The 26,772-nt window shown below is 39.3% G+C and overlaps 2 protein-coding genes across 4 annotated transcripts in view; one reads left to right on the plus strand and one right to left on the minus strand.

Annotated features, from left to right (window-relative positions):
• Window positions 1-19,452, plus strand: part of LOC122888211 (RNA-binding motif, single-stranded-interacting protein 2-like) — a 30,025-nt gene extending 10,573 nt beyond the window's left edge. Inside the window, exons 2-14 of one of the 2 annotated variants that reach the window (XM_044222314.1) lie at window positions 1,292-1,458; window positions 6,818-6,876; window positions 7,355-7,446; window positions 10,631-10,788; window positions 10,923-11,002; window positions 11,123-11,232; window positions 11,405-11,448; window positions 11,657-11,750; window positions 12,042-12,092; window positions 12,333-12,443; window positions 12,588-12,668; window positions 14,170-14,257; window positions 15,520-19,452. In XM_044222314.1, coding sequence (XP_044078249.1) covers window positions 1,292-1,458; window positions 6,818-6,876; window positions 7,355-7,446; window positions 10,631-10,788; window positions 10,923-11,002; window positions 11,123-11,232; window positions 11,405-11,448; window positions 11,657-11,750; window positions 12,042-12,092; window positions 12,333-12,443; window positions 12,588-12,668; window positions 14,170-14,250 — 1,128 coding nt within the window. In that variant the 3' untranslated portion in view covers window positions 14,251-14,257; window positions 15,520-19,452. The remainder of the gene's footprint in view (window positions 1-1,291; window positions 1,459-6,817; window positions 6,877-7,354; window positions 7,447-10,630; window positions 10,789-10,922; window positions 11,003-11,122; window positions 11,233-11,404; window positions 11,449-11,656; window positions 11,751-12,041; window positions 12,093-12,332; window positions 12,444-12,587; window positions 12,669-14,169; window positions 14,258-15,519) is intronic. The other variant, XM_044222323.1, reaches the window with a different exon arrangement.
• Window positions 19,453-20,411: 959 nt separating this feature from the next.
• On the minus strand, window positions 20,412-24,427 carry faim2b (Fas apoptotic inhibitory molecule 2b). 2 transcript variants are annotated; one of them, XM_044222337.1, is made up of 12 exons: window positions 24,271-24,427; window positions 23,579-23,627; window positions 23,189-23,256; window positions 23,046-23,110; window positions 22,878-22,931; window positions 22,719-22,769; window positions 22,566-22,605; window positions 22,425-22,462; window positions 22,217-22,304; window positions 22,002-22,097; window positions 21,742-21,795; window positions 20,412-21,631 (listed from the first exon to the last, which is right to left on the minus strand). In XM_044222337.1, exons 1-12 carry the CDS (start codon window positions 24,283-24,285, stop codon window positions 21,482-21,484), a joined length of 768 nt encoding a protein of 255 aa, XP_044078272.1. In that variant the 5' UTR covers window positions 24,286-24,427; the 3' UTR covers window positions 20,412-21,481. The 2 variants fall into 2 exon arrangements, with proteins under 2 accessions (XP_044078272.1, XP_044078280.1); XM_044222345.1 differs by having other exon boundaries at window positions 23,579-23,624; window positions 24,271-24,426.
• Window positions 24,428-26,772: the final 2,345 nt, after the last annotated feature.

A 26,772-nucleotide genomic window follows, 5' to 3' on the forward strand; every position in this document is an offset into this window, starting at 1 on the left:
TGTGATTAAAGTCATTTTCTCACAGCAAACAGACACAGCATTTGCCAGTTCAGGCGAGCCTGTTCTGCACTCAAGTGTTGCTATTTATTGCCTGAGTCTTATTTGGAAAACAGCCAGTAGATCTATTCTTGGAGAGAGAGGGGTCGTTTTTTTCGGAGTTCTTGACAGGCAAAGTGATAATGAAACCGCATTTATCCCAATAAAAAATATTCCTCTGCATGGTAACACAATCTTTTGTTTGATTTCTCCAAGGAGAGCCACAATCCCATTGTGAGATGAGATGATGCACTGGTTGTTGTGCAACAGCCTTTCATGTTCCTAGTGGTGAGTCACCGACTAGTTGACTGCCATAGTTTTGGACTAGTATTCACCGGCAGTTAGTTCTCATTGACTCAGACAAAACAACCCAACGTGAGAAATGAGAAGGAGGTTTCAGTAGTGGTTGAGGTAGACAGAGGACTTAACATGAGCATGTTACTACGTATTGTGATGTAGTAATAAACTCCTGGTGTGCTGTTGTAACTCATCTCTTTGAATTCTCCTGGCTTCTGCTTTGTTTTGATAACTGGACTTTGTATGTAATGTGGACTGAACTGAACCCTGTTTCTGCATCTTGCTACTCAAGATCTTATTAACTGTTAACCCTAGACAGAGAGGGAAATGTCTGAAGGACGCTGTTAAACCTGAGGCTTGTGCAAGTTTAGGACAGATAGAAATGCAAGCTTGAACAGATGGCAGCGATTCATTTATAAATACCTGCTTTTCTAGAAGTAAAATGAGAGAAAGAGCCGTAGTATGAAAATCGTTCACATCTAGTCTATTATTTAATTCTGCATCATCAGACTGTTTAAATGTTAGTTTTAGATCTTTAGAGCTTTGGTTTTGATATGCACCGCAAAATTTTTTTGTGGTTCCAAAAGTAAAAAAGAAGTTACCCAACATGGAGAAAGCATAAGAGGCCCCTTTTCCCTATATGGAGTAGGCAGCCAAGAGGCCCCACTTTCCCCCCAGAAAGCAGTATTGGTGAGTGTTGACATGAGGCCTGTATGATATCATTTTTCGCAACTCCCACATAATCATCTGTCTCATGCAGGATGACTTTCTATCTCTCTATCTAAACACATTAAACACCTAAACACCCCTTTGAGTTTTTCATACTTTGAATAACAACTAGCATCACTGTAATTGCTCAATTTTTGCTGGTGTTTGAAAATATTAAATATTTTGGCATTGACTTCTGTTGTGTGTTCATACACAGTAAACTAATTCTGTTTTTTCTCTCTTATTGCAGCAGGCCTATGTGTCCTCCGGCCACCAGATGGCGCCCCCCAGTCCCAACACCAACAGTAGTAGCAACAGCAGCGGCGGGGGAGGGGAACAGCTGAGTAAAACTAACCTGTACATCCGTGGCCTCCATCCGGGGACCACGGATCAAGACCTGGTCAAGCTCTGCCAGCCGTGAGTGATTTTCAAACATTTTGTTTCAATTAGATGGACTGACGAAATAAATAAATATTTCTTTTTGGAACATAGTAAGGTGAAATAGCAAAGGATATAACATCATACCAGGCATGTTTCATTATGCTGACTGAGCCTCAAGAATGCCACATCATGAGTCTCATTTACAAGGAATAGCGTGACGTTTTGGAAAATACGCTTATTCTCTTTCTTGCCAAGAGTTAGATAAGAAGATCTCATGTCTGTGCGTTTAGTATGAAGCTAGAGCCAGGAGTCGATTATCTTAGCATAACGACTGGAACCAGAGGGAAACAGCTTGCTTGGTTCTGTCCAAAGGTTGAAAATAAACCTGCCAACAACTCTAAAGCTCAGTAGTTAACAATTTATATCTTGTTTGTTTATTCTGTTCACATACAGAAATGTAAATACTTCTTGACAAACACAACCTCACGGTAACAACAAGACTCTGGGAAGACTTCTCCTGTCTGTTATTCTCCAAGAAACAGACAATGTAATGCTACACAACGTAGTACCTTCTAAAGCCACAAATAGTTTTTGTGTTTCTGTATGGATACAAATACAACATGCTGATTAATGATTTTAAAGGCAATAGTAGGCAGATTTTTGCACTTAAGAGAGAGCCAGGCTAACTTTTCACCCTGCTTCCAGTCTTTTTGCTAAGCTAAGCTAATCGCCTCTTGGCTCCAGCTCCACAAGAGTGATAGCAAATAAACATATTTCCCAAAATGTCCTACTATTCCTTTAATGATGATATCTCAGGAAGATAGGTCTGCTCTATGTTCTTTTTGTTTGGGATAAATAATTGATTACAAACTCCAAATGATCATCTAACAAAATTTTAATAATGTGTAAGCTATGCAGGTAAATAGGCCAAAGGTAAAATATGACTTAGGCAAGACATGTCCACGGCCTGCATCCGAGCTTTTAGGCATATTTGAGCTTCAGATGAGCGATGTAAAGATGTAGCAGGTTTAGCAGTTGTTTGTAGTACAGTGTACAATCTCTAAACATGTAAAAGTCATTTGTTTGTGTCACAGTTTGGTTGTTTAACATTGATCAGATCAAAAAGGCAAAGGCATTGACTTCACAGTAAGTTAATATTGAATCAGACTATAGCTGGTAGTACATTCCAGTCCACCTTAACTGGAACAGATTTTCTTAAGATACAGGGTTCCCACGGATCTTTGAAATCCTTTTTCAAGTTTGTGAATGGGGGGGGATCAAGGCCTTGAAGGTTTTTGAAAATAGACATAAATAGACATAGTCATTGAAAGTGCTTGAATTTATATATTTTGCACAGGAATAGAAATTGAAGTTTTTTTACTTAAAGTAACATCACTGTAACACAGCACAATTGAGAAGTGTTCGCACATTCAAGCCTCTCTCTTTTTAATTGTTGTCGGTGAGCTTCTGTAAAGCCTGCTAATTCTCATGATAAAAATTCTCAGTGTTATAACAGTAATTAACCATGATCCGTGTCTCAAGCTATGCCATGTTTGGTACTTGAATTTGAGGGAATTGGGCCTGGAAAGTCCTTGAAAAGTCCTTGAATTGGATGTTTAAGAAGGTGTGGGAACCATGAAGATAGTTATCTTTGACCTACATTGGAGAAAGACTCGTGTAGAAACTAACTTCTCATGAGCAGATAACATCTGTGCTGTCTGGAGCTATGCTGTTCATCTGTTGGACACATGAAATTAAATTGTTTAAGGCCATAATTTGATGTTCAGAAAAAGGAGCTGTTTAGGCATGAAGGAAGGAAAAGCGGTTTGAGGTTGCTGAATTACCACAACTAAAGTCAGTTTGATTAAATCTTGACAATCACAGGAACACAAGAAATTGTCAGCAAAATGGTAGAGCCTTAAAGGGAAATAGACAAAAGAAGGAATGAATGCAGAGAGTCAGGAAAAGGACGGGACGGGGCTAAAGAAGGAGAGAAGGGGCCAGAGAGAGGTACAGCATGTTGCCTCCTCAGGTCCTGATCCAACTTTTCACTTTTTGGGAGGCTGAATTGGCCTAACAGCCATGAAGTAAGACTTACACACCCCCAGACAAACAGCCTAGCCTCTATAGTATGTTGGCACTACAAACACAAACACACACACACAGATAAGACTCAGAAATAAAGCACCCAAACTGGTTTTGGCTTCTGCAGGTCAGGGCTATGCTGTATGTCACAGAAGTGATTTGTGAACTTTAACCATGCGTTCGTCATTTTCACGGGTCATTTACAGTAACAACACGCTTCCCTGAACAAGCACTGTTAATAATAAAAACTGACTTGATGATACAAACACCACAGTCCATCCCTCAGTAATATTTGTGTTTCATTCTCCATTTGAACTATTCTGACCCTGCATAGGGAAGTCTCTGAAACATCAAATCCACAGAACAAATTTACACAGGTCATATCTGACAGTCATGTTAATATTTGAGTGTGGGTTGCACTGCACACACTGTCAAAGCTGGAACAATCAAAGAAAATGTGAAATCTGCGGTTGGTATGTGAAACAGAGACTTGAGAGTAAAAGCTGGGGACTGACAGAGAAGTCATTGTGGGGTTGTTGGTAGAGAAGTGGAGAGAGGACGGAGGCTTTAGGGGTGGGTGGGAGGGCTACCGTTGAAGGGGAAACTTAAATGAGAGGGAAAAGTGTAGCATGGCCTGCTGGGAAAGAATGTCAGACAGCTGTATATGGGTCAAAGCTGTCTTTTAAGTCCCCGTGGCCTCCACAGTGTGGTGGGCTGCTGTTCTGCTGCAGAGGGGCTGAGGTAAGCAGAGGGTCACACAGTCACTGCCTTCAGACCTTTGAACTCTCCTGGCATCTCTGATAGGAAAAACATGAAACACAGTTTTTGTTTTTCTTTGTCTTACCTCTAATGAAAACTCAAACTGATCAATAGGACTTCAGCGTTTTTTTTCGTTCTGGCGGTATGAGCCTGAAATCAGGAAAATCAGAGCCAGCGTGGAACTCAGGAGAGTAACTCTTATCGTTAGTTTTTATTTTTATTATTGTGTCATGCCACAAGATAAATATATACAAGCCGGATCCAGAGCAATGCTACTACTAAGTATTCCAGGCTTTTGAGACAAAGTTATCAAACTTAAACACATCAAAATTATATGACAAAGATTTGAGCGTCTGCACACCAGAATATTTCAATACATTTGTACTGTACATACCTAAATCATCAGTACAAAAGAAAATGGGACTCACTTTCCACTTCTCCCAAAATCCTGAATGTTTTTGAATCTGCCCTAAAGATCTTCGGTTTGTAGATAAGCGAGATGTAATGTATGATTGCTGGCCAAACCTTTGTTTGATATACATTTATGTCCTTAATTTGGTTTTGACAAGATAGTTTTAAACCATTTGTATTGAAATTTTGAATATTGGACTGTAAAAAAATAAATGGAAAAATAAACTAAAATAATAATGACATATATTCCACAAATATATTCAGGTTTGCACTCACAGCAAATGTAAGTGTATATCTTCATCAACTTGTACTGAGCCTCTAGAAATCAATCATTTGTCTGTGCAGGTCTTTTCCCCAGCTATTTTCTTATCAGACTAAATTTAATAATAGGTCTCGAAGGAACACTGTCTCTAAAAAGGAAGAAAATGGCTTACAAATTTGTCCCAGGGTGCTGCGTGTGTGTGTTTACAGTACAAGGTTTTCCAAAATAGTGCATTCTGAGGCTTAATATCAGCGAAAAGACAATGCTCTTGAAAATGCACGCTAGCAAATGAAACCAGTGGAGCTGTGCAAGTCAGTTTCACTTAATATATGCCTAATATCAGTTAAGAGGAACTCCTTTTGACATGGTTCATCTATTTGAGGCCCACGCATGTGAATACCACATTGCTTTGTTTTAACTACAAATCATTTTCTACACTTTCTGGAACAGTGGTAAACAGTAAATTTATGCCTGAATGATTTAGAAAATGTCTCTACATTTGTGCTCAGAGAAGCAAAGGGAATATAAAAGTGGACTCAGTTGGACTTCAATGGGTAAAATGATATGAAGCTTTTGTATATATATTCATACCTAATGACCACTTTGCAGCTGTTAGATGACAGTGGGAAACTATAAACATAGCCCATAGGTCATCTGCCTATTTGGCAATGGATAATTAAGCATTAATTTCTGCAGTGAGGATGTTTCCTTTATAATATCTCTATTCCTCATGTCATAATTCACAATAATCAAGATCAGTGACTCCTGCATGTATATTTTAGCAGCGTAAAATTAGTTACATTTTGAGATTATAAGGTAACACGATTAGTGCACACATCCAGAGTTGGATGAGTTGGCCTATAGTGGTAGCTGAAGTGGGGGTATAAAGCTTGTTCACATGTATATCTGCTACTGTTTTTGTTTCCTAAAAAGAGGCATGGCCTGAATGTTTATGAACATTTTAAAAACTTGGATGATAAGGCCACAACATTTTAGCATAAATACTTTATACTCCTGTGTCAGTCATGTGACACAGGTCTCTGCCGTGACCGTCTAGTCAGATCTGAGTCATCTGGGCAAATGTCCACTGAAACTAGGTGGGAGTGTAGGACCCAGCGGTGCGCTGCGATGTGAGGGTGGAAAAACAGAGAGAGGGAGAGGGACTGGTGGGAAGGAAGGCGAACTGGAGGGGTGAAGCATCAGGTTACAGTGTACATTCCGCTCGGCCGCCATGTCGCCCAAACAGAGGAACACCAGCCTCCCTCACTGGCTAAATTCACCAGACAAGGGCAGGTCTATTATACTGTAGTGCTGATGCACCGTCTTATAACACTGCATTCCATTAGTCTCCATATCTTACATAACACTTCTTCATACATCATATGACTTATTTTGTGTGTAGTGAAATGGATCAAGCATACAAGTCAATATTTCTTGAAAGTCAATATTTCTATTTGCAAGTCAGACACTGTCACTGACAACACTTTAAAGCTGTATTTGAACCAAAAATATCCGATAGCAGAGCTGTATTTAGGAGAGAGGTGTTAGTCTCTGTGTTGTAAAGACAGGCCTGGAACGTTTTGGCCCTGGGATGCTGTCTCCTGTCTGTCGAAAACAATGCCAGGCAGCACTTACTGTAACAGCCTCCACCAGCAGACAAAGACAGAAGGGTGGAGGCAGACAAATTTTCTGTGACACTTGATCGACACAACTGATTGCGTGAAGGAGTACATATTCATGTTTACACCTGTAGTCATGCAGCCTGAGGAAGTACGACAGGATTGGTATGCGTATGGAAGAAGCAGATTCCTCTCGTTGCGCCATAGTCACCTCATCTGTCATTGATCCTGTTTTCTGTATTCTTTTCTGTCCCTGAAGGTATGGCAAGATAGTGTCGACCAAGGCCATCTTGGATAAAACCACCAACAAATGTAAAGGTGAGTTGTGTTGTTTTAACTTTTTTCTTTTTAAATTGAGAGTTGGCGTAATGATTATTATTTATTTCGCACTTTTTGGCTGTTTGGTTATTTAAGGAGTATTTCAACATTTTGGAAAATACACTTATTATATACAGTATATTGCTTTCTTGCTGAAAGTTGGATGAGAAGATTGGTATCACTCTTATGTCTGTACGCTAAATATGAAGCTACAGCCAGGAGACAGTTAGCTTAGCTTAACCTAAAAACTAAAAACTGGGTGGGAAAGCTAGCCTGGCTCTGTCCAAAGGTAAAAAAAATCCGCCTGCTAGCACCCTCTTTATGCTAAGCTAAGCTAATCATCGCCTGACTTTAGCTTAATTTGTAACAGATATGAGACTAGTATTGATCTTCTTATCTAACTCTCAGCAAGAAAGCACTTAACTTCAAAACTAAATATTATCACAGCAATTATAATATGTTTTTGTTTATTTTACAGGGTATGGCTTTGTGGACTTTGACAGTCCAGCAGCAGCACAGAAAGCTGTTACAGCTCTGAAGTCCAGTGGGGTCCAGGCTCAGATGGCCAAAGTAAGAATTAGCTAACTCTTGATCAGCTCTGTTATACAACCAGGGATACTCAGGGTGCTTTCCTAAATACTAGTAAGCTACGCATATGAATCCCAGTAAAAAAAAAGGAGAAAGTCAAGTTTAACTGATGGTTTTTAGTATGCCTGATTTTAGGGAGTCCTGCAACCCCCTCAGTACCCCTCCTTCCCACATCCATGTTTACAACCATCACTTCTTTTACCCCCAAATTCACCAATCACCATTAAGTTAAACTTGTCAAGTTCACCTTACGTTCCAGATGGCCCTTGTCTAAAATGTATTGATCTCCAAAGAGCCACCTGCTAAACTTTGACCACTAAGAGTCATAGTCCCTTTCTTCACAAGCACATACTCACCCTCTCTATCATGTAAAAGGTAAACTGATACATGTAGTGGCCTGATTGACAGCAAGTGTCCTGTTGGCAAGGGTTCAAGATAAACTCTGGTTTGTAGGGGGGCGTGTGTTCCGTTATACTTCATTGGCTAAATATGTGCCAATAATGGACAATTGTAAGAAGGAACTGTTAAAAGCAAAATGGCTCCCTTTTATAATCAGTTTTTTGTTATTTCACCACTCTCTTTGCTTTGTTAATCCTTTAATGCCTTCTCTTTCATCCTCATTTTGTCTCCTCTTTCTTCATCGCCCTCCTCGCCACCTTCTCTCTCCGTTCCCCTCACGCCCTCGTCTCTGTGCTTGTGTATGTTGCTAACCTGCTCCTGTTGTAGCGCTTGTTCTGAGCTCTTTGTCCAAGTGTCTGCAGTCAAAGCAGCTCTTGTCGGCCCATTAAGCTGATCCCTCTGGCTCTCAGGCTCCCCATTGAGGGAACCCAGGGGAGGGTGCCACTACACCCACTGTCACCCACTGTCAATGGGACAGGCACAATGGGCTGGCATTGTCCATCGTCTGGGCCCAGGCCTGGGGCTGACACCAGCACTTAATACACTCCACCTCAGTGTCCCTGCCCCCTCCCCGTTGTCCTGTATCCAAACAGACCCACTGCAATGTAACACCAGGGTCTCCCTCGGCCCAGGCCTGGAAAACTGTAACAGATCTATGCTGCCAGCTGACCTTAACCAGTCCGGTGCAACTAAACCCGGAGTCTAACTTCACTGCACCTCCTCCCTAACATTGCCACACAATCCTGTGTATCTCAATACCCGACAAGTGCAACTGGACACCAAGACTTGACTCATCCAGACAACATGTGCTCTGTCAGAGGTGTTGATAACCACTATAAAAACCTAAATATACACAGCTGCTTCAGAGTCACTGGGTTACCTCAGGTCAGAAAAAACAAGCAGTAGTCTAAAATCAGTTTAATATCAAACTCTTAAGTGCAGTTTCACTTCACCATGGCTGCTGCAGAGTGTTGTTCACAAACAGAATGAGCCACACCTTGCACTCACTGTCCTCAGGGTATGCTCAGTCCCTGAACGGGCCACCCCAGCCCCCAGGCTGCAGGCCCAGAGGAGCTGCGTGCATAGGGGCAGGGGAACCATGGCAAAGTTAAAAATAGATCTCTTCTTTCTTCCCAGCACCTCCCCATTCAAACTCAGACGTCAGTTCGCACGCGCTACCCGACACACAAGCAGGCAAATCCAGAAAACACACAGAGACACACCTCAGCAGACATGGCTCACCTAGGGCCTGGCGCACACAAAAATGCACTGTGACAACTCAGCAAATCCCATTCACCTGGGCTGGGTCCAACAGCATTTTCATATCTACAACTGAATATGAAATGGGATTTAGTTTGTACTAGCTGAGGTAAAGGGTAAATAAAAGGATAAAAAGGGAGGCTTTTTTTTTTCTTTGTCATTGAGCCCTGAACTCCATTAGTCTCGTCTGCAGTGTGCCACTGTGTTACATAATGGTCTTATTGCCGCACCCAGAATGACGACTATGACAGAAAATAGGTTACCTCTTCGCCAGGTGGCTCATGCCTCAGAACACAGGCTACTCATATAGGCAGTAAATTTTCATTTAAGATAGCTGTCAACACACTCCCTTCTATATTGACAGATCATCAAACTCATCGCCCCGCCCCGTCAAATTTGGTTGAACTCCTGCGGCAACCTGCAATAGCATCTGGATCCTAGCTGTCCTTTCCTGTTTGATGCTTGGGTTACTCTAGTTCAAATGATTATCCCTTGAATTGTTTGACGTACATCTGACAGTTTCTTTGAAAATTAAATTTTCAATTGAAACATTTTATTATTTGAGGGTTGCAGAGTTACCTGATAGAAATAAGTGTCAGGAAGAGGGGACAAAATGGAACTTGATAGAGATAAAAGATATTTTGCCAAAAGAAAAGAGCCTGTTAATCAGCAGGCACTCATTCATCCTCTTTTCCTTCTTTGCTCTTTTCTGTCATCCTCCTCTTTCATTACCCAAATTACTCAAGACTCCCACTACTTCCTATATTGTCAGTTCCCTGCTTCTGTACAAAATATCAGCCTTTTAAGCTACTCATTTTTCCCACCCTCCCTCTGCTCCATCCTCTTCCTTTACTCTCTGTTTTCCCTTCCCCTCTTTTTAGGCCAGCCTCTTTTCTTCCGGTTGCCAGGCTCCTGTTGCTTTCTGTACTCTTTAACTTCATGCCTGGCTTCCTGTCTGCTTCTGCACAGTCACAGTCAGGTTTCACTTTCAAGCTAGTGCCACAAAATAAGTCTCTGAATAATCTCGCCTCTTTCATTTATGTGCAGCTATCAAGATCTCTTAATTAGACAACATCCCTCCAAAATGTGTGACTTTATTTTTTCAGGCAAATTCATATTTGCATGTGTCGGAATATTTATGTGTGCATGTAGATTTTGCCTTAGTTAGGCAATGACACATGCACCATAAATTGTGACAAATTATTCAGGGTTTCAGTTTATTGGTCTAATTGCTTAAAAACATTTTTTCCTTATCGGGTTATATTATGCTTGACATGGTGCATGGATATGATGAAGCATTAATGTGCCAAGAGTGATGGTAGGGGTTGATAGAAAGACAGGTCACACTCCTGCCTACACAGGAATTCCTGCTGTGTGAAAAAAAGTCCATTTGCAAATGCAAATACATTAGCAAAGATGATATGCTAAAATAAATGTCATTGCTTAATTTAGGTCCAAAAAAAGACATCTGTATGTGATCTGATTTTCATGTCCTGAAACTGTACAGCAACAAGAGCAGGACCCCACCAACCTCTACATCTCCAACCTGCCAGTGTCTATGGATGAGCAAGAGCTGGAGAGCATGCTCAAGTCCTTTGGCCAGGTCATTTCCACACGCATCCTCCGAGATGCTAACGGGACCAGCCGCGGAGTGGGATTTGCCAGGTCAGACTGTAGCACTCAGACATAATGCACATGGTGGTGTATGATGACGTTTTGACTACAGTTTGTGCTATATATAAAAAACAGTCTCTGTGCAATCCTGGCTCAAGTATTAAATATGACTGACGGTATTTCAGAATGGAGTCAACTGAGAAGTGCGAGGCCATAATTCAGCATTTCAATGGCAAATTCATCAAGACTCCACCGGGAGTGCCTGGTGCGTAGAATGTTAGTTATAGGAACCTGATATTATTGTTGTTGGTGCCAGAGCTCAGTGTTTTTGTTCCCCACTGTGATCATTGAATTCACTCTCTTGTTTGATGTGTTGCTTTCACAGTGCCCACAGAGCCTTTATTATGTAAGTTTGCAGACGGAGGTCAGAAGAAGAGGCAGAACCAGGGCAAGTACCTCCAGAATGGAAGGCCCTGGGCTAGAGACGGAGACGTGGTGAGAAGGCCACTTTTAACTCATTATTCTTAAAGTGAACTTCCTGTGTTCATATGTTCAAACGTTTTGAATTTGATCCTTCTCACAGTGTGCTAGCTGGCTGTTTTAGTACTGGCTGCACCGGTGTTTGCATGACCTCACTGGTTCTGAATCCTGTGTATTGTTTTCCCAGGGAGGAATGACGCTTGCGTATGACCCCACAGCCTTACAAAATGGGTGAGTGGTATGCATGAACTGACTGAAAACAGTCCCAACCCTCCAGGAAAATAAGCGTAGTACTCAAACTCTAGTAAAGTGCTGCCCTCTGCTGGGCATTGCAGGAACACAGAAATGTTGTTTATGTAGTTGGAGACATACTGCAGATTGCTGACCTGGTGTGGCTGTCTTCATGTTTTCTTCTCACTTTGCTCTGTCTGTTCGCCAGCTTCTACTCCTCACCCTACAGTCTGGCTCCAAACCGAATGATCGCCCAGACTTCCCTCTCACCCTACATGCATTCTCCTGTCTCATCCTACCAGGTGGGGCATTTCATTGTATTTGTAATTCAAATGAATTTCTTTTATAGCCATACTGACCTTTGTGTGTCAAGACTTCATTTTGTGTTACTTTTCTGTGCCAAACCCCTCATTATGTCCACATTATGTAAGTTAACATACACGCAGGGAGGACCCCAGCCCACAGTACTGATAGTATTTCTTTCTTCTCATGACCTTTCTCTGCAAACTTACATAATAAGGGTTCTGAGGAGGCTGTGAATGCAACAGATGAACATTACAAATGAGTTTCATGATGTGTTTCCCTATCTATAGGTACACAGCCCGTCCTGGATGCACCATCAGTCATACCTCATGCAGCCAGCTGTGAGTATCCCTCATTCAGCACCTTCTCCTCTCCTCATATACTCCATTTACACTTGGCCACTTTATGTGCCTTGGGTGGATTGAATAGCTATCCGATAGCAAAAAAAAAAAGCTAAGCGCAAACGCAACTAAGAAGCATTTAAGCCAGATTGAAATCCAAGTGCTCAAACCACTTTGGGAGGTGGTCAGTGATTCCATGAGTGATAGTGATTGTTTGTGTGTGTTTCTATGCATTCACAGGGTACAGTTCTTACCCCAACTATGGAGCACGCCATGTCCATCCAGCCCACGTCCATGATGGGCCCTCTCAACCAGCAGCTAAGCCACCTGTCCCTGGGCAGCACGGGCACAGTCAGTACCAATCACACACACACACACACACACAGGCACAATGCATAAGGCAGAGCATTGTCCATATAGCTAACTGTCCTGAGATCAATTATTCATGTCAGATACTACACACAACTTGTGTTTTCCTCTCTGCCTTCCCTACAGTATATTCCGGCCAACACAACTATGCAGGGGACCTACATCCCCCAGTACACCCCAGTGCCTCCCTCCAGTGTCCCAGTAGAGGTATGAAGCTAGCCTCAACCTCAGCTGCTTACCTTCAATATTTCCAAGTGGATGACTAATAATTAAAACTCTTATAGGGACGTATTTACTAAAACTTGACGCATATGTGTGCTTAAAAAAAAGCTGCTGCTTTTAGCACACCAGGTCTTATTCGTAAGTATTTTTAAGGAGAAGCAGAGTTAAGGCACAAAAGTAGGGGAGGCGACTATTCAAACTGACTAGTTTACTGAGCTGGACAGTGTCCATGTGTCCTGAAGGTGTGTGTGGTGTTATATGACGGGTAGAAGCAGGCGTAGTGGCTTTGATGAGTTCTGTATTCTATAAATACACAAAAAATATTTTTCATCAGAGATTTTGTCATTCCTGAATATGTCTTTGCAGAAATGTGATAGGGCACTGATATTGAACATTTTATGTTCAATATCAGTGGCAACCACATTCACAAGATATGAAATGTTTAACAAATACTTGTTGCTGGCACAATTCAGTCCTGATAAGCTAATGAGGTAGCGTAGACCTACATTAGCAGTCTACTTTTTATTTTTGACATTTTTGAGTTTGCTGATTTCTTTGCTGTAACAGATGGCATAAGTCTCCGAAAAACATTCAAATAATTGTATTTTAAACATTTTTTTAATATTTGTTTTTCACAGTGTACTTTAGCACCTGCTGATTTTCAGAAATAAATTGTGTAAAGAATGCATTTCTGTCTTTCTCACTTTCTCTTTGACTAATTAATGATAACATTTTATTACTTAATGAATGTATTAATATATATTACTTACTATACTTTCCCTTGTATGTCTCCTCTCGTGAAATAGCGCAGTGTTGCTCTATGTATATTAGCTCCTCCATTATTCAAATAGAAGAGCCTCTGGCACTCATGAATGAGAGTCAGAGTCATTTTATGGAGACGTTTGGCACAGACTCCACAGTGTGTGTGCTCCAGTGCTGTAGCGGATCCTGGCTGAGCGCTCTGCGGGAGGGCGTCTGAGCCTGCGGGGAGTCTTGGGTCATTTGTTGGAAGGTGGAGCTCAGTGATAGTGGATCCTGCAGGAAGAGCAAGACAGTGAATGAGAAAAAAATGGCAGGTTTATGAATGGGAAGAGGCACAGTAGTAAGCCAGGAACTCAGGCTGTGATTGGGTGGATGAGATCAAGTGGGAGGTATGAGAGGAGAGGCTGGAGTAGAGTGAAGGGTGTGACAGTAGAACTGGTATAGAAGAACCTCAGCCACTCCTTAAATTATAGCACAAGGTAAATGTTATGCATGCCTCTTAGTAAATACATCCTGCCGTATGCACTGGCTTTTAGTTAACAGATTTTACCTGTGAAATCTAACTGTTGTTCTTTGGTTCATCCACAAGGCAGATAATGTCTTTGATTTGATGGGGAGGGCAGTGGGAAAATACAGGCTGTCTTCTTCTTTGTATCTTAATTGTCACACATTGTCATTAATGATCAAGTAGAGTCATCTCTGAATAACCCGTCCTCTTTTTTAGGAGAATGGTGGTCAGCAGCAGCAGGTTGCCATGGAGACTCCCGCAGAACACACAAACTATTCGTACCAACACACCAAGTGAAGCTAAGGTAGGACATTGAAAGTTTCTCTGCTCTGTCCTGCAAATTACACAAACGTAGGCTGATGTTTTGTCTCTAAACTGCACAGTCATGATCAGCAGGACTGACATGAAAAAATTGTGTAATAATTCATTTATCATTGAAAATAATACAGATTGTGTTATTGATAATATTTAAAGCAAACAATTCAGACGTTTTTTCACTCAACAAATCAGGACACATACTGGTCTGATTGGGACATTACAATTAGAGGCTTTAAAAAAAAGTGATGATGTATCTTGTGGCTGATTGGACAGGGGTTCTAGCATCATCTGAGGTCTGTTGATAGCTAATGACCAATGCAAATTGGAAAAGCTAGAATTATGTTTGTACGGTTGACTTTTTTACCATCATGTTGAGACATATTAAGGTTACTGCTGCATCAAAACATGGGTGTATATGCCTGAAAGCACATGAAGGATATACTGTAAGTGTTAAAGGAATAGTTTGACATTTCAGTTATTTGCTTTATTGCCGAGAGTTAGATGAGAAGCTGCAGTAAAGTCCTGAAGCCTTGTTGTCACTGAGGTTGCCAGGCAACCAGCAGAGATTGGCAGAGCCAAAAAATAGTCTTTACACTTATTTGTTTCCCCCTGGATTAAACAAATGAGATATAACTTGTTAATTAGTGAGCTTTAGAGGTGCTGGTAGGAATATTTTGTTACCTTTGGACAGAACAAGGCTAGCTGTTTCCCCCTTTTTCCATTCTTCATGCTATGCTAAGCTAACTGGCTACTGGCTCAAGCTTCATATTGTTCGGACGTATATGAGAGCGGTATCAATCTTCTCATCTAACTCTCTGTAAGAAAGTGAATAAGCCTCTTTCCCAAAATGTCAAACTATTTCTTTAAGAGTCAAGCCTGCCATGGCTGCTTTATTGTAAGAGAGTCAGTCTCAGATTTATTGAAAAACACCTTCTACTGCCAGTGAGAGATTTTATATTTCAAACAATGAATTGTTCATGCTGAGAAGCTCAAACATGTATTAAAATTCTAGACACAATTAATTATTTAGTCCAGTATATTGACAAATGCATGTATTTATATTATGAAACCCCAAACACGGGTTCTTTAGCCTTTTTAAGACTGAACAATTTTAGGGAATGATTTGTTGTAATGAAATGCTTACTGTACGTGTGCAGAAAGCAAAATGACCACTGTGGTTTACATGCATCTAAACAATGAAGTTGAGCAGGTTCCGTGTATCAGTACTGAGTTGTGTGTGTTTTCCAGCTCCCAGCAGGGTGGGGCAGAGGGCACGAGATGAATCCAACCAAACAGGATTCAGCTGGAAGAGAACTGTGCTCCATACCATCACCAAGCACCCAGACTTGAACATGGATAACAAAAGGAACATGCGTGTGTGTGTTTGTGCGTGTATGTGTGTGTGTGTGTGTGTGTGTGTGTGTGTGTGGGTGTCTGTATTTTTTTTTTTTTTTAAAGAAAAACGACAACACTCACATCATTGGACTTTCCTGCTCACATCCTCAAGAGTTGATCAACCAAAGGTGGGAATCTTCTTCACAGAAGCTTTTGATCTATTTTGATAACTGAAAAAAGGAACATAACAAGAAGTTAAAAAAAAATGAATAAAAAAATTTAAGAGAAGAGGAAAAGACAGAGCATTATTTTTGTGCGCATAATATAACAAATTCTTATTTTTAAAAAAAGCATTCTGGACGTTTCAGGGTGATTCAAGGACGAGTTGAAACACAATGTGTCTTTTATTTTTTTGTAAAATATGCAAACTTTTATTTTTATTTCCTGATGTCTGTTGTTTGACATTCTATTTGCAGCGGGGGCAACACTTTGTACAGATTTAAGAACTTACAAACACTTTTGCTGGTCTGATGTGTCGAGTCATTGTAACCGTAGGAGGCAAACCGTTTAAAGCTACTTCTTCCTGTAACTGCTGCAGAGATTTCTATTCACGCACAGATGATAATAACATTGTTTATAATTTTGTCAAATTCATTTTTTTTGTTTTACTTTAAATCATTCTTCCATAAGTGAACAAAAGACAATCAATTATTTCTATTTATATTTGAATTATAGTTCTATTTTTTAGAGTTTTTAGATCATTGAACATAGAGAAGTTATTTAATACTGTAGCCTATAAAGACGTGATGAAATGGACTTTAATGGATCTTTACCCCACACATTAATGATGAGCTCTAATATTTGGCTCAAACAAATGATCCTTTATCAGATTTGATGGTTGGATGACTTTCAGTTTAGTTCAAATCCTGTACGCACCATCAAAAAAGACATCAAACAGACACCTGGTCGTGTTAACGGTCGTCCTGTTTTGTTATAATGGAACTCCATGTTCCATCCGTGTCCATGAGAAGTGGTTTTAAGCGGTTTTGTTGTGGCAAACCTTCAGGTATCATTAATTTCATCCTCTGTCGTAGGGATGAAGTGAACATGCTTTAGATCTGAGCAGTTAGATTACTGAAAGATTATATGTACAAAGAACAATGCAGTTACTAAATTAAGATATAGTTTAAAAGCAATGAGGGATATCAAATAGAAGACTAACACAATCCCTGAGAATAATTAGTTTGAAAGGAAAGGGAGCTGTGAGTCTTTTTTTTTTTTCAATGCTGCTGTTGTCACCTGAGTTTGATTCTCTGTCAGTGATTTTAAGTTTGTAGAAATGTTTTCAGTTTTTTTTTCTTTTGTCTGTCACTTGAAAACCTTTTGAGCTAATTTGCCTTATTTCTGATGAATTTATCTTTGAAGTAGATTTGATTTTAGCTGTAGAGTTTAGCTTTTTATAGAGTAGATGTTAGGTTTTTTCTCTACATAGGGATTGATGCTGTTTTCTTGTGCACATCAAGTTTTCTCTTGTTTTGTTTTCACACAAATCTCCGTTCCAAACCTTGTGTCTCCTGTCCTCATATTGGGCCTGTTTGTAGAAAAGCCTTTCAGAGTGGAGAGCTGAACCAAACTATGACTTCATTTAGTGCTGATCCAGAAGATTCATACTGATGCTGCATCAGTGTTGTGGCTCAGAGGGGCTTCGTACATACAAGCCCAGATATGTTTCAGTCTTTCAGTCAGTATATTGAATGGAGCTCATGTCACCACATACAGTACATCCAAATATGTTGAACTTTAATTTATACAGACATCAAAAACTGTAGATATGTAGATAATAGAAATCATGGTTTTACAAAGGACTGCTCACTAGACCATGGAAGTGCCATTAAAGATGATTCTTACAGCCTTTAGTGAGACAGCAAGTCTGAATGAATTTGTGAGTGATCCAAAATTCTGCAAAAACTATTTTTAGCTAAGCCTTAATGTTTTCCTCTGGATAAACTGCCTGATCTCTCATAGGATTGACACTCAGTTGTATATACTACAGAAATGTTAACAGGCCAGAGGTAGTCGTCAGTGGAGTTAGCTGTAGGTTTTATGAGGAGCTTTTCTTCCTGCTCCTCAACCATCCATGTTTGAATCCAGTGAAAAACGCAGTGTGATAACGTCTTTCTCAAGGCTCGCAGTTTGATGATTCTGTTTCTAACTCTGTTTCGTCTTCACATTTTCTCACGTGTCAACTTTTTGCTGTGTGTTTCTGTTGTTCATTTCTTCGCAACCAAAGATGTTGTATCCACCCATCTTTTAGCTCTGTCTCAAACGATCATCTGTTGCGTGTAGCCGGATAAAATGCCTTTTTTCTGGTTCCGATAGATTCAGAAAGAGAAAGATCGCAATAAGGGTGGTAACATGCACACAATATTCCACATTATGACTACAGTTTAAGGTTTCGTGAGAACGTTTCCGACACTACTGTATCCATCGTGTAGTAAAGTACACGTGTCAAAATATTTCAAAATATTGCTGATTTTCAAAATGATCAATTCAAGAAACGATCTGGTGTTGATTACATGTGTTGCTTAAACTGACTTTCCCTCAGAATATGTAATGGCGTTTGTGAGTGCATGTAAACAGACTCATTATGAACTTTATTGGCCTCTGCAGACACCCAGGAGGAGTACAGAGCTTTTATGATGGTGAGAGCTAATTTTGTAAATACTGTTTTTTTCCCTTCCATTTCCTCTTTACACCATGTTGTTTGTTTCTTGTGTGTTTTTATTATTTTGTATGATTTATAGCCTGTCCAGATAACACAGTGACTAGCAAGTTTTCAGATTCAGTGCACCATGAAGGAAAATGTCATGGATATTGTTTATATGTTCAAAGAAATGATATTCCATGTATTAGCCATCACTTTTACTACAAAAACAGGATTTTGAAACTATGAAATGACCACTTGTTACAATGCAGTGTTTATTTATTTTGTTTTTTACAAAGAGATAATACTACAGGAAATCATGATGCTCCAAAATTAGTTAGCATCATGAAAACTATAGAGCCTTAAGTTACATTTGAATTGTAGGAATACTAATCAATGGTGTGCTCTATAGACAGCACACAATATTTGAAAGAAAACAAATCTCCTTGCACTTATTATTTTTAGTCCACATCAATTTGAAAAAGCTCTTTTTGTCCATCCTCATGTAGATTTGATGGCTTATTTCATAGCTTCAAAATGTTTTGCTGCTAAAACAGGATTTCCAAACAGGTGGATAGATGTTGCCCAGTCTGGATTTTCAAAATGTGCCCTTCTATTTTAATTTGATAATACAGACTACCCATCATCTGTTTGATTGTCAGTAAGAACTCCAGGACACTAATATACAGAAATTAGTTTACTATTATTTTGCTAATGGGAAACTTAAATAGTTGTGTTTTACATTATTAAAACTCAGAAATGTTGTCTTAAGGTGACATTTCTGAACATGGAATAGTAAAAACATGCCGTGTTGCTCCACACTGTATGAACCAAGTTTGTGTAAATCCCAGACATTTGGAAAATTCAATGAGCTCATCTCACTCCCTGCTTGTGAACAGTTATCTTATTTATACAAGAACTCATTTTGTACAGTTTTGTTAGAGGAAAGAGGTTTTGATATTTGGTTATTTTGCAAAGCCACTTGGCTACTTTTGTCTTCCTGTGCCAGCGTTGCTAAATTGTCTGTAACTTGTGTTTTTTTTTTAATTGATTGCGATAAGATTTTCCTTTCTTGGTTTTCTCTTTGAATTTGAAAATGTCAGTTTTTCTTTTTTTTTTTAATAAAAGCCTTGTTTCAATGATTGGGTGAACTGTGTGTTTTATTATTTGTCTTATGGTAACTATTAGAGTGGAGGGGATGCATTATTGACAGCAGATGGATTGTTGTGCTGGTAGGTGTCATCATAACTCTAAGGACATTTGTATCTGTTTTTGTTGCTCAGTAGGTCAAAGCTGACTTATCACCTTATCATCTGTCCATTTTCTAAATCCACTTGTTCTGTTTAGGGTTGTGAGGGACTGAAGTCCAGGGCTGTCATTTCCACTGGTTGGGCTTGTCCCTCTGACTTCAAAATCTTAAAGAAAAAAAAAAAGTACTGCAAACTCCTCTGCACGTTTGAAAAAAAGGTTAACTACATTTATATTTAAAATCAGTGTTCTCATATAAAGATGCTTGAATTGAATGTCAGTCACAGATAAGGCAGTAAAGGCCAGTGCTTAGTAAAGTTGCTAATTCAATATTTATCTGTAATTAAGTATAAGGTCAACAAAAAGTAAATGTGAAGTGACATTATTTTATGAATAATTATATATATTAATATTACATCAATTTACACAGCATTTAAAAAAAATGTATTAGACCATTAATTTGGAAAGCCCAATTTCATGATAATGTGTTATTTGCCAAATTGATATAAATATAAAAAGTCACATTCACATTAAATTTTCTTTTTATGAAACCAAACCTACACCTTTTCCCAGCATGCAACAGGGGAGCGGAGGGGTACCTCCTGTACAGATCACCAGTCCATCACAGGGCTAACACACAGGCAGACGACCATTTACACTCACATTTACAACTACAATGAATTTAGCATCGAAAATTTAGAAGAAACTACACAGAGACCCCAAGTGTCTCATGGATTCAAACCCACGACCTGTGAGGCTACAGAGCTGACTAAGTCACTGGCTTCTCATCTGTGCACAAAGTTTAAAAGTTGTTCTGTAAGGACATCTGGAATGGAACAGCTGTAAAACATAGTACTTTTCATGTGTCAGTTTTATTTGAATAATGTCACAATCATATGGACACAGCTCCTTGTCTTTAGAAAATAAATATATTAACATGCCATGTGTGTTTTGTTTTATTTACTATACCGTTAAAACATTTCTAATAATAATAATTTTCTATCACATCCCAAAGGCCACATTAAAGTTACAACAGAAATTGCAACTGATCTCTAGTAACTAAAGTATGTTGTTAAAGTGTGTATGCTGCTACAAACACACATTTTCCCTTTGTGGTTGGTTATATCTTAGCTTCAAAAGTCTTGATGTTAGTTGAAATCCCCTTATTCAGATTTCACTCATACAATATTTCCCCAGAAAACATCCATGCACAAACTGAGCTGTACTGAGTATGAAAATATTTTACACACATAAAGCAAAATATTAAACTTGTCATCTTTGATAATGTGCATTAAAACAAGTATAAAACAAACTGTATATATTGTACGTAGCTTGTGAAACAGTATTGAAAGTGCAGATTTCCTGAATCTTCCCTTTTTGGCTCATTGTTGGATTACAGTACATTTATTTAGCTGATGCTTTTATCCAAAGCATCTTACAATAAGTGCATTCAACCATGTGGATACAACCCAAGAATCATGCAAGTACATCAGCTTCAAGGGCTACATTTATGCACATTAATGCAGCCAAGGAAACTGATCATATTCAACTCTGGTTTTGGTGTTTTAGCCACTTATGAGCCTACAGTGTGTGTTAAAACACACACTGTAGGATGGTGGGGTGACAGTGTACCTCAGAGGGATACAAAAACAGATCAACAGGAATGGCCAGAGTACAGTGAACAACTACAGTAAGGTATCAGGCAGGATTGTATAGAGAAGATTACATAACCAAAAGCAGAGAACAAACCGCTTGCTCTTACTTTGCTTGCAGAGTTTTGATGCATGTACAAAAAAAAACTTGTGATGTCATCTTGTTCATGAGGGTAATAAATCCAAGTGGGTTGTTGAGTTTGTTGAGAGTTCAATTATTGCAGCTGAGAGACAGATATACAGTATGCAGGGAAAAAGTGGAGGAGATGCTTTACTCGCGCCCTCCTCCCATGATCTGTAGCAGGAAGCTGAACAGGTAGATAATGTCCAGGTAGATGCTAAGGGTGGCAAAAATATATTCCTCTGGACTTATGGTGTAGCGCTTGTTCCCTAACAGCAACTGAGTGTCAAATGCCAGGAACTGTGGCAGACATAAGGAGAAAACAAGGAGAGGAATTGAGTAACAAAAAAAACTACAAACTAACTTCAGCTGGACAATATTGAGGTTTTGGTGAAGTATCAGATTCTCACCAGAGTGAAGAGGATGGCTCCTGCCACAGCATAAATGGCATGCAACCAGGGCACCTGTGGTGCAAGATAGAAAAGCATTACAAAACACTGTTAAGAAGGATAGCAGGATGCTAAGTGTTTTGCTAGATAATTTGTAAGGTTAATCCCTTCTCACACACCCAAATACAGCCGGCAGCACTTAAGGCATTAATCTGCAACTGTTGTTGAACTCACAGACGTCTCCTAGAAAGGTGCTAGAACGGCTTGAGAGGTGAACTTACATAACCGAAAGGGACCACAATGGAGATGGTGATGGCACAGAGAAGCATGACCATACACAAAGAAAACAGGACGCCCTGACAGGATGTGACGTCAATCTGCAACAGGAGAGAGAGAAAAGAAAGAAAAAAATGGATGATGGATTTATTTATTTATTTAATCAAAATGTATGTTTGGCTGATCGAAAGCAGTTTGAAATTCAAGCAGTTCTTCTCACCTTGCTCTGGAAGCTGAAGATGGTGACAGAAAGACACACCAGTGCTGTGATTCCCAGACACAGAACCACTGATTTGGTGTTGTAAAAGCTGGAGGAGGAGAAGGTAGTCACAATCATCGCATAGTCTTTTAGTCTGGAAAGGCTCAGATGAGTTGAAATCAATGTGTCAGACACCCACATAAACACACGCATCACAGTATGTATTTACCTCGACACAAATCCCATCATGAAGGCCATGCTCAAAGTCTGAGGGAAGAAGTAAAGAAATATTACCACAGTTAGGCTTTATGTTGAGTGTATGAGTAAAGAGCTACTATAATGTGCTGTTTTCATCGTGAGGAGTACTCACAAAGAGAACTAACAAAATGATATTCCAAGGAAACTGCCTCCTGATGAAAAAAATAGAAAATCCACTTTGTCACCTTAAATTCACAAATGTACACAGCATTATGTATGTGCTTGAATAAATATTTGTGTTATTTATATTGTAGAGAAGTGTTACCTCAGCTCTCCACAGCAGGACAGTGCAATGTAGGTGGCAAGGAACATGAGACTGCCCAAAAAAAGGGAAAATAATAATACAAAACTTAATACATAAAGTAATAGAAAAAGGTGACACTATAACGTGAGTTATGATGTGATATTGTCTTTTTTCACTTACTAAGATGCCATGTACAAGCTAGGATGAGTCTGAATAAAAAACCTCACCGGTGCCCTATAGAGACGACAATTAAATGGACTCAGTTAGCAATTCATGTTTTAATCAAAATGGTACTTGTAAATAGTGATACTGTAGGGGAATAAATTATAGAAACTCAAGAGTGGTTACCAAAATGAGAAGAGAGCAACAATTGCCACAGTCACAAGCAGCTGAACCATGAGAATGGCGTAGACCTGCAGGAGGACATACATTGTGTCACTATGATATTGTTTTTGTACTGGTGTCACTTGTCACATGTAATGCATTTGTACCTTCCTGATGAAGGTCCGTCTGATGGTCTTGTCGTCCCAGGCGAACTGGGCCTCCATCTCCCCATAGCCTGAGGATAAATCACACGTGGTGTCTTTAATGAAGTCACCATGCAGGAGGCAGCTTTTGACTGGTACTAACATGATTTTTGATTATTAAGTACTTTGCAACACATATGTGATGTCAGGTCACAACTTTAATAAAGTGCAACATGATTATGATTAATAATTAAGATTGCAAATTGCAATGAAACATTATATATATGTTATGTATGTATGTTGTCAGTCTTATTTTTTTTCTCCAAGTACTTTGACTCAGACGACCATAATAGCCAGTGTTTGCACATTTATAACTACTGGGATATGTCAAACTACAAAGAGATTTGTTTTTACCTGCAGTTGCCTCCTGATAAGTAGGGGGCTCATTGTCATCACTCACCTGCTGGGATCATATTATGGTTAGTAGGATCATTACAACTTTTAATCACATGCACAAAAAGTTTAAAAACAAATCATGTTCACGCTCACACACATGAACCAGCACAGTACTAATTTTCCTTTCATCTATTGTTTAGCTGTGTGACACATTAGATTTTACTGTTAAAGCTGCCTGCAGACAATTTTCCATAACACAAAACAGCCTCCATGTTTGATTAGTTCAAAGAGTAGGATGGATGAGATGGGCCTCCTCCATCTTTTCGTAGTCAGCATAGATAACACTGTAGTTGAAGTACACAGAAACCAATGTTCAGTAAATGAGCTCTTTCGCACACATTCAAAAAACATAAACTTTTTTTATTTTACGTCATTATTCGGTTGATGATTTTTAAGCCTGGCTGAGATGTTGCCATTAAAAAGAGATGAGCATCAGAAACAGAAGAGCCATATCTCTACAATCCTAGCTCAAAGCCATGACTTTGTCATTTGTGCCTCTCTATGAGCTAATTTTATTGAGTATCTATTTCAGTTCAAAAAACAAACTCAAGAAATTACATTAAAATGTCATGGAGCTTTAGAAATAAATCACTCCACAATGTATTACAAAGCAGCTGTGAAACTATAAGATAGGAAAATAAAAAACATACCTTTCCCTTTTTCATGTTTTTTCCTTATTTGCACCTTTGTGTTGAAAAATCTCAGCTCCTCTTGTCTTGTTTAACAGGGTTTGTGAGGTCCACTGCGAGTTGCGAGCAAAGATGTTGTTTGTAGAATAGTTGTTGCTCTGAATTTGTCTCCAGTGTGGAGATTACACCGAAGCTTTATAAGTCTCCATGTGGTTAATCTCTCTCTAACCCTGATCCCACGCCACCCCTATCCTCGGCCGAATGAGGTCGTTCTCGCAAAGTCCAGGTAGTGCCAAAACACTGAGATGCAGCCAGACCGTACCACTGCTGTTGCTAAACAGGGATGTCGTTTATGTCTCTATTTGCAGGCACAAAAAAGTGTGTCAGAAGTGTTCCAGGACAGTTAATCATCCTGGTGCTCACCAGAAAGACTCATAGGACTTACCTTATCTGAGTTACATATGCATTACATAACTATTTTGCTCCACTTCAGGGGGGAAACACAGACATAAAGGAGCGTATGCATATTCCTATTGTGTAAGAATATATAATTAAAATAAAACCAACAACCCCTGCACATGTCAACTGGTTTATATACACTAACATTTTGACTGACAACATTACTATTTATTATTATCAAGACAGTTTATGATGTGTGACTATCAACCTTTTTGTTTATACTTTACTTAATGAAGACTTTGTCATCAGATCTCAGCCCTTTTGCATTTCTATGTGTATAAATGGAACAATTAAACAAAGTTTCAGTAGACAGTAGGGTTTATCGATTTGTTTGTGCCAGTCTTTTTTAGCAACACAGCAGTAATTCTAGTAATTTATGACATCATGTTTTTGCATAAGAGACTTGTTTAGTAACAGGCACACCAGACTAATGAGATTGAAGTTAAGAACATTATGGAGCACACAAATAACCTTTAAAAAGAGTAATAATGAGATTTACCAGCAAGCATGCACCTTTGATCTACTTTGATACCTCAGTAAATTCCCTCCAATCCTCAGTCCATAAAACATTTTAAATGAAGTACCACTGTATGCGCCCCCTTCTTGTAGCCACTAGATGGCACCAGCAGACAAGAAAACATTTCTGCATGATGCAAGAGGGGACCTGTGCCAGACACACTAGGTAGTAATAATGTTTTTACTCAAATGCCTTCTTCTTCTGCCCAGGGAAGTAAGCAGACCTTTGGACCAGAGGGATAAGACTACATGCAGTCTGGCTCTTTTAGTACTGACAGTCGAGGAGGATGTTTTGTGACAACACATAAGCCACACACCCAACCTGACCCTCTCATCCAACAAGGTGGACAAAAATAAAGTGAACACTTTTTGTTATTGTCCAACTTAAAATGCTTCAGTAAATATTTACTGATGTGGAAAACAACATGAGCTGTTACTAACTTCAAGAATGATTGTTTTCAAGGTAACGCCATTATAGCAAATGTGTTTATAGTTGAGTGTATTTGGCATAAAAAATTAAGTTACACTGAAAAGCCTTTTGGAGCATACATATTGATTCATTAAAAGTCAAGGTTTTTTTGTATTATCTTACAGTGAGTAAGAATAGCAAGATATTTTTTTAACTCACTGAGTTGCATTTTAACGTAATATAAGAGAGGGTAGCAGGTTAGAAATTATGCTGGCCCATAAGGTTCCTTTAAAAAAAAAAGAAATTTGAAGATCTACAATTCCATGATGACTAGGGAAACTCTATCTGCTGATGAAGATCATGTGATATGAACTTTGGACATCAGGTATACCGGGGTCCTTTGAGATGCACTTCGATACACCACAGAGATGCTGACTCTTTGTTGTTTAATGATACACAAACCTCTAACATTATTTGGGCTGTGTTGTTCTGTAGAATAGGCTGTATTATTGATTTGACAGAATGGACTTATGGTTTCAGTAACAGTCCTGGTCCCTGTGTCTAATCATAAAATAATGTCATGGCCATAATGTGTTCTTGTTGTTATCCTCCTGTCCAGTAGGTGGCATGTGAAGACCTCAACACGATTCATAGAAATTACTGGAACACTGGTTGTGTTACAACTCCAGCAGAGTTACTGTAGAATAGTTTCAGTGCGTTTTTTCCCCTGGTGCAGCATTGAGAATGAAAGTTTGGGAGTTCAAATAAAGATAGAGGGCAGAGGACAGAGCTTTTGGCTGATGCTTATTTTTCATTTCTTGGCACTATAAGGGACATACAGTACATGCTATTGCTCAGAGACCATTTTACTGCCAGAGAATCACCTGACGTGGAGGTGATTTATTGCTTTTATCCAGTTGCTGTATTAAAACAAATATACTTGTGGAAATGTGTATCCTCATATTCATTTGAGGAGTCACAGGTTCTCCTGAATGTTTGAAAGAAAAATGTACAATAGGGGAGAGTAGCCAATCATAATTACCTCAGAGACATTATTACTTTAAGCACGAATCCCTACTGTTTTGCTGTATACAAAAAGTATATGTATTTGTCTGATGTTAGCAGTAATTTAAGGTATC

This window comes from Siniperca chuatsi, linkage group LG2 (genome assembly GCF_020085105.1).
Source record: "Siniperca chuatsi isolate FFG_IHB_CAS linkage group LG2, ASM2008510v1, whole genome shotgun sequence".
Lineage (NCBI taxonomy): Eukaryota > Metazoa > Chordata > Actinopteri > Centrarchiformes > Sinipercidae > Siniperca > Siniperca chuatsi.

Bases quoted from the DNA above. Each gene is read 5' to 3' on its own strand.
- faim2b (XM_044222337.1), bottom strand. The intron at 22,606-22,718 runs GTAACACTTCTC...TTTTTTCATCAG, and splicing joins TCCTGCTGTGGAGAGCTGAG to GAGGCAGTTTCCTTGGAATA. The intron at 22,463-22,565 runs GTGAGTACTCCT...TTCTTCCCTCAG, and splicing joins TCATTTTGTTAGTTCTCTTT to ACTTTGAGCATGGCCTTCAT.